Source organism: Elephantulus edwardii, unplaced genomic scaffold (genome assembly GCF_000299155.1).
Source record: "Elephantulus edwardii isolate Elephantulus edwardi_28Jun2011 unplaced genomic scaffold, EleEdw1.0 scaffold00136, whole genome shotgun sequence".
NCBI lineage: Eukaryota > Metazoa > Chordata > Mammalia > Macroscelidea > Macroscelididae > Elephantulus > Elephantulus edwardii.
The window spans coordinates 8,869,321-8,875,983 of NW_006399886.1; the positions used below are offsets into that span (position 1 = coordinate 8,869,321).

A 6,663-nucleotide genomic window follows, 5' to 3' on the forward strand; every position below is an offset into this window, starting at 1 on the left:
TTAATAAAAAAATTTAAGAATAAGTAATTACCATGTGTTTTAGAAATCTGATGCTTTTCTATTATATTAACTTCTAAACTTATCAAAATTTTAGATTTAGATTGTTTAATCTCAAAAGAGAGCAATGGTGTCTCTCTGTAGACTAAGGTACCCCTGATACAGGCCATGGTCTTTGCAATCACTTCTTATGCATCAGCAAGTTGGACAATGGCTAGGGAGGACAGAAGGAGAGTTGATGCCTTTGAGCTGTGGTGCTGGAGAAGAGTACTGAATGTACCATGTACTGCCAGGAAAACAAACAGATTCATCTTGGAGAGGATTAAACCAAATTACTCCTTGGAGGCAAGGATTCTGGAGCTTCGTCTGAAATACTTTAGACATGTTTCCAGGAGGGACGGGTCCTTGGAGAGGGACATCATGCTTGGGAGGGTGGAGGGACAGCGCAGGAGGGGAAGACTCTCTATTAGATGGATTGATTCGGTGACTGGGGTAATCGGGATGGGTGTGTCAGAGGCAGTGCGGTTGGTGCAGGCTAGAGCAGGGTTTAGGGCTGTTGTGCATCGGGTCGCTATGAGTCGCAAACAACTCGATGGCACATAACAACAACAAAACAATCTCAAAAAGACTCAATTTTCAAACTTAATTTGATAATTTTATCTACTGTTACTTCTGATCCCCATTATAAGAAGGGGCACAAATGAAAAGACCAATAAATGTTGACTGATAAGCTTTCAACCAGCATAATTCACTGGCCTACATGTACATTTGTTTTTTAATTGCTTTTCTCTAGGGCCACCTTCAGCTCCTAGGAATGTGATTTTTAACATCAATGAAACAGCCCTTATTTTGGAGTGGAGCCCACCAAGTGACACAGGAGGGAGAAAGGATCTTACATACAGTATAATCTGTAAGAAATGTGGCTTAGACACCAGCCAATGTGAGGACTGTGGAGGAGGACTCCGTTTCATCCCGAGACACACTGGCCTGATCAACAATTCTGTGATAGTACTTGACTTTGTGTCCCACGTGAATTACACCTTTGAAATAGAAGCCATGAATGGAGTTTCTGAGATGAGTTTTTCTCCCAAGCCGTTCACAGCTATTACAGTGACTACGGATCAAGATGGTAAGTTATGCTGATATTCTCTCAAAACAGACCCATTTTTCTCTTTGAAGCATAACATCCCTGATAGGCCTATATCTCTTGAAGTGCAGTTGTTTATTATATATATATATATACACACACACATATTGCAGAGGTAGTTTCTAGTCCTTGCTCTTGTTCTTTTCCAAGTTATAGAAAGATATTATCACATTATTTATTAGTTGCATAGTTAATTAGATAAGACTTTTTCTCTATATGCATTTATATTTAACATAAATATATACAATACCTATTAATAAGTACAATTAAACAATTAATTAACCAATTAAACTGAATTTTATTTATCTTACTTAAACTGCCATCCCTTTATTATATAAAATGGATAAATAAAAGTTTGTTCATATAGTTCATATCTAAATTTTACATTTTAGTCAGTATGCTTAGCCATCACTCACTAAGAAAATAAAAAGCACAAAAAATTTGAGATAAATGTATAACACAGTTATCTATGTAAAATTTGCCAAAGTGTAGTTAAATTTTTTTATTTAAAGAAAGATTTTTTTTTATCCTCTTGCTTTTTAGTTAAATGTTCCCTTTATATTAATATGGACTTTTCTTTCAACATTAATGAATACTATTTTAGTTTTTATACATGTATGCTCTCTTTACCTTCCCAGTGTCCTGTATTGCTTTACAAAATCACAGGAAACATTTTCTATATTTTAAAAACCTTTTTATAGGTAGGGTTCATAAATGATTGTGTGTGTGTGTGTGTGTGTATTATCTGTAAGGATACACACACATGGATGACTGCGGCACAAAATTTTAATTGAATGCACACATCTAAGACAAATTTATGTTGATCAAATTGTTCTTACACAATAAGGCAGTATATTGTTTTTGTTGTTATGTGCGGTCATGAAGCCTGCGACTCAAAGCAACCCTATGTACAACAGCCCTAAACCCTGTGCTATCCTATGCCTTTGAGCTGTGGTGCTGGAGAAGAATATTGACTATACCATGCACTGCTGAGAGAAAAACAGGTTTGTCCTAGAGAGGATGAAACCAGGCTACTACTTGAAGGCAAGGATACTGAAGCTTCGTCTGACCTACATTGGACACTTTGTAAGGAGGGACCAGTCCTTGGAAAGGGATGCCATGCTTGGGAAAGTGAGGGGCAGTGCAGGAAAGGAAGACCCTCAATGAGAAGGAAGTAATGAGTGATACTTAAAACATGTCTTAGAAACATTTGGGATAAAAGCAACAAAAGAAATGAAGTATTGATAAACTTAGATGAAATTCAGTCTTTTAATGAATTAGGAAAAGAAATTTCTTAAGATATATCACTTATATAGTGGTTTCATTTGTATAGCATTCATAAAGTAAATATTTATAAAAATATAGAAGAGATTACTAGTTGCCAGGGGCTAAGGATTCTGAGAGAAAACCAGCAATGAAGAGATTGCATGGAGGAGCATTGTACTAATGGTACTTTGCTAACCTAAATTTGCTTGTAATTGTGTGAATCTACATATATAAAAAAATCAGAATAGAGTTATACACCCAAACACAGACACATACATTCACACAAAATCATTGTTTTTAGCTCCAATATCAGATTTTCTGTTTAGATTTTATACTATGGTTGTGCAAGTAATTACACTGGAGGAAGGTGATTGAAACACAAGGTTTTTTTTGCAGAGGTGTATGTGTGTGTGCATGCACATGCATGGGAATTCTGATAAATCTATATTTTTTAAAAAATAGAATTTTAGGCATTATTAATCTTAATAAATGCAAAATAAGAAATTACTATGATTTTAGACATGTAAAGCAATGTGCGTATTTTATTCAAAATATTACACGGAAGTTCATTTTGCTCATAATTTTCATACCTGCATCTAGTATATAAACCAAAATAAAACTAATTTAGGATTCTATAGCCACTATAATTTTACAAATAGCTCTTAATAATAGAATTTGATTTGCAGTTGTTCAAAAAGTAATTCCTGTTTTCTCTCTTCTATCCTTCATCTTTCCTTTAAAATAATCATACATTTCTGTAATATAAAGCAGATTTTTCCCCCTGTGCTTTAGTAGATTACTTGAAAGTTTTGCTTGCTGCCATTGGTTCAAGTTTAAGTGATATTCTTACCTACAGGTTATAAATACTTCTGTTGTCAAAATCAATATACATATATTTATGAATATGTTTAAATTTTACTTCTATATGCATATGTTTATATACAATTAATAATTTCAGATGTATACCCAATGATATGTCATTCTAGGATCAGTGATGTAGTCACTTAATCTGTTTTCTACTTATTAGAGAACAGATGAAAGATATTTCCCCAATTACAGAAGCAATCAATAGCTTCAGTGTTGCTACTCACCCTTGGGCCATGAGTCTTGACCCACACATTTCCCTGTTCCACCAGCATGCCCTTGCATTTTACTCTATTCCACCTACTCTATTCAACACCTCTCTCCCTGTATCCAGCCCCTAATATGATGGCTTAGGTCTCAAGTTTCTGTGATTCTGTATGCGTCTCTGCCTCTCGCTGTTGTCTTTTATGATGCAGCCAGTATCTCTTGGGTTTGGGTGTCTCTAAATCCTGTGTTATGCAGATGACACAACCTTGCTTGATAAGAATGAGGAAAACCTGAAAAACTTACTTCAGAAGGTCAAGGACTGCAGCCTTCAACATGCATTGAAGCTCAACAACAAGAAAACAAAGAATCTTACTACTTGGCTGAATGACAGCATCATGATAAATGGTGAAGAGATTGAGATTGTTAACAGCTTTAGTTTGCTTGGCTCCACAATCAACATAGTTTGTACCAACAGACATAAAAACAAAAGACTAGTTGCACTGGGCAATTCTGCTCTTAGGGACTTTTCCAAAGTACTGAAGAGCAGTGATGTCAGTGTGGAGACCAATGTGAGCCTGATCCAGGCCATAGTCTTCACAATTACATGTTATGCATCAGAAAGCTGGATAATGACTAGGGATGATAGAAGGAGATTTGATGCTCTTGAGCTATGGTGCTGGAGAAGAATATTTAATATACTATGGACTGCTAGAAGAACAAAGAGTTTAGTTCCAGAAAGGGTGAGACCAGGCTGCTCCTTGGAGGCAAGGATTCTAAAGCTCTGTGTGACATACTTTGGGCATGTTGCAAGGAGGAACCAGTCCTTGGAAAGAAACATCATGTTTGGTAAGGTGAAGTAACAATGCAAAATGGGAAGACCCTCATTGAGATGAATTGATTCAGTGACTGGGATAATGGGAGTAGGTGTGTTGGAGACAATAAATTTGTCACAGGATAGAGCAGGGTTCAGAGCCGTTGTACGTAGAGTTAGTATGAGTAACAAATAACTTGACAGTACATAATACAGAGAATAGAAAAAATATTGTTCCTCACATTTTAAAGAAGAAAGTTCATTAAAAATGCATCACTTTTTAATATAAAATATATATTAAAAAATATATATTCAATTTCAAGCAAAAACTAGCATCTGTTGTCACATTGATTCTGTCTCAGAGCAAACTGCTTTACAGGGTTCCCAAAGCTATAATCTTTAGGAAATAGAAAGCCACACCTTTCTCATGTGGCTGGTAGATTTTAAGCCATCAGCCTTTTGTTTAGCAATCATTGAGCCACTGTATTTCTTTGAAACAGGTGTGTTGTGGTGGTGATTGTTATGCATGATTGATTTTAATCCAACCCATAGCTTACTCTCTAGCAGGTTTTCAGAAACTGTAAATTGAATGGAAGGAGATTCGAGATTCCCTATCTTTCTCTCATGAAGCAGTTCGTGATTTTTAACCACATTACTAGATTGGCAGTACAACATCTTACCACTATTGCACTAGAGCTATAGTATCCAAGAGAAAGTAATGATAGTACATACATATTCTGGAGGGATGACATATATTCTTTTAAATCTGTTATCACTGATGTAGGATATCAAGACATGTCTGCACTTTAAAAAAAGTATCTGATTTTGTTTTAGATATAAATAATAATGAAAAGTCAAAATATATTTAAATATTACCTGGAAAGTCTTTCACTAAACTAATATATTGACACATGTTCACTTATGAATAGACATTTAATTATGGCCAGCTTATGTATAAGTAACTACTTTCGTATTAGAAATTTTAGAAATATTAGGAGGGTTCTCTCTTTATATCTTTAACTTTGACTACTGAGAGTCCTATCTTTAAAATGGAAAATATTTTTAATCAGAGTTTATATAAGGATATAATTAAATCTCTGTTTTGGAGAGTGTGAAACCAAGCTGTTCCAAGCTACTCTTTGTAGCTCAGGATTTTGAAGCTCCATCTCACAAATTTGGCATGTTGACAGAAGGGGCCAGTCCTTGAAGAGGGACATCATGCTTGGAAATGTGGAGGGATGACACAGGAGAGGAAGACCGGGGATGAGATGGATTGACACAGAAAATGGGGCCATGGGGTTAGGCATGTCAGAGTCAATGAGACTTAGGATAGGGTAGGATTCAGAGCTATTGTACATGGGTTTGCTATGAATCACAAACAACTGAACAGCACACAACAACAACAACTGGATGTTTTGAATACACTGTTCATATTATAAGGGATTAGAGTCTACTATTAAGTAGAAACCAACTTTAAGAACATGAAGTATTTTAAAACAACACACGAGTGTTGGCCTTATTTTAATGCTGTAAATGGAGGGAGTTATTTCTTATGACTCAACCTGGAATATCTTTGGGAATTCTTTAAAAATACCTGTGAAATTATTTTCCAAAATGTTCAGATTACACATTATGATTTTGTTTGAATGAAGGCACCACAGTAAAAAAAAAAACCAAACAAAAAAACCAACAACTTGCCTCATTATTCTGCATGTAGCATATAATTTTTTATACTAAAATGGAAAAGTATATACTTATTCAATATAATATTTCATTTAATTTTTTTGTGGAATGATGAATGAGCCCCTAAGAACATATCTAATTAGAAGACAAATAAACATAAAATTTAGCAAATATGTCATTAGTTCTTTTGTAATTTCTAGCAAAGAGGTGAGAGTCCCTTCAAAGCATGAACTTGTGAGTCTGGAAAATGAAGTGACTCTTCTGAAGAACTGACATTTATACTGATTCCGTTCTATATGATCAGTAGAATATGATTAGCCAAAACTAGGTTGGGTTACAAACAATAATTCTGCATAGAAAAAAACAAGCAAAGTTGAACATTTGAGAAATTAGGAACTGATGGGGGGTTACTAAGAGCTTCTAATTATACTATGAAAGTTCCGTACTGTTAGGACTAGGACCCAAAGAATCAATCTAAATTTTAGAGAAATAAGTTGGTTTCCAAACAAAACAGCAAAGACATTCTGAGATACAGCAACTTAACAAAAGACACTGAAGTGCTGTTAGGATGATGATCATGGGGAAAAAAAATCAGCAGAATAATATTGATCATGAGATAATATTGTATGAGTTATTCTTAGTTGCCATCCAGTCAATTATGACTTGTGATATGCAAAACAGAACTGAT

At 34.9% G+C, this 6,663-nt stretch overlaps 1 protein-coding gene across 1 annotated transcript in view; it reads left to right on the forward strand.

Annotated features, from left to right (window-relative positions):
* LOC102862055 (ephrin type-A receptor 6-like) overlaps positions 1-6,663 on the forward strand; it is a 1,552,036-nt gene that overhangs the window by 715,966 nt on the left and 829,407 nt on the right. The window contains 1 exon segment of the mRNA XM_006894142.1: positions 791-1,126. Within this exon segment, the coding sequence (XP_006894204.1) occupies positions 791-1,126 (336 nt within the window).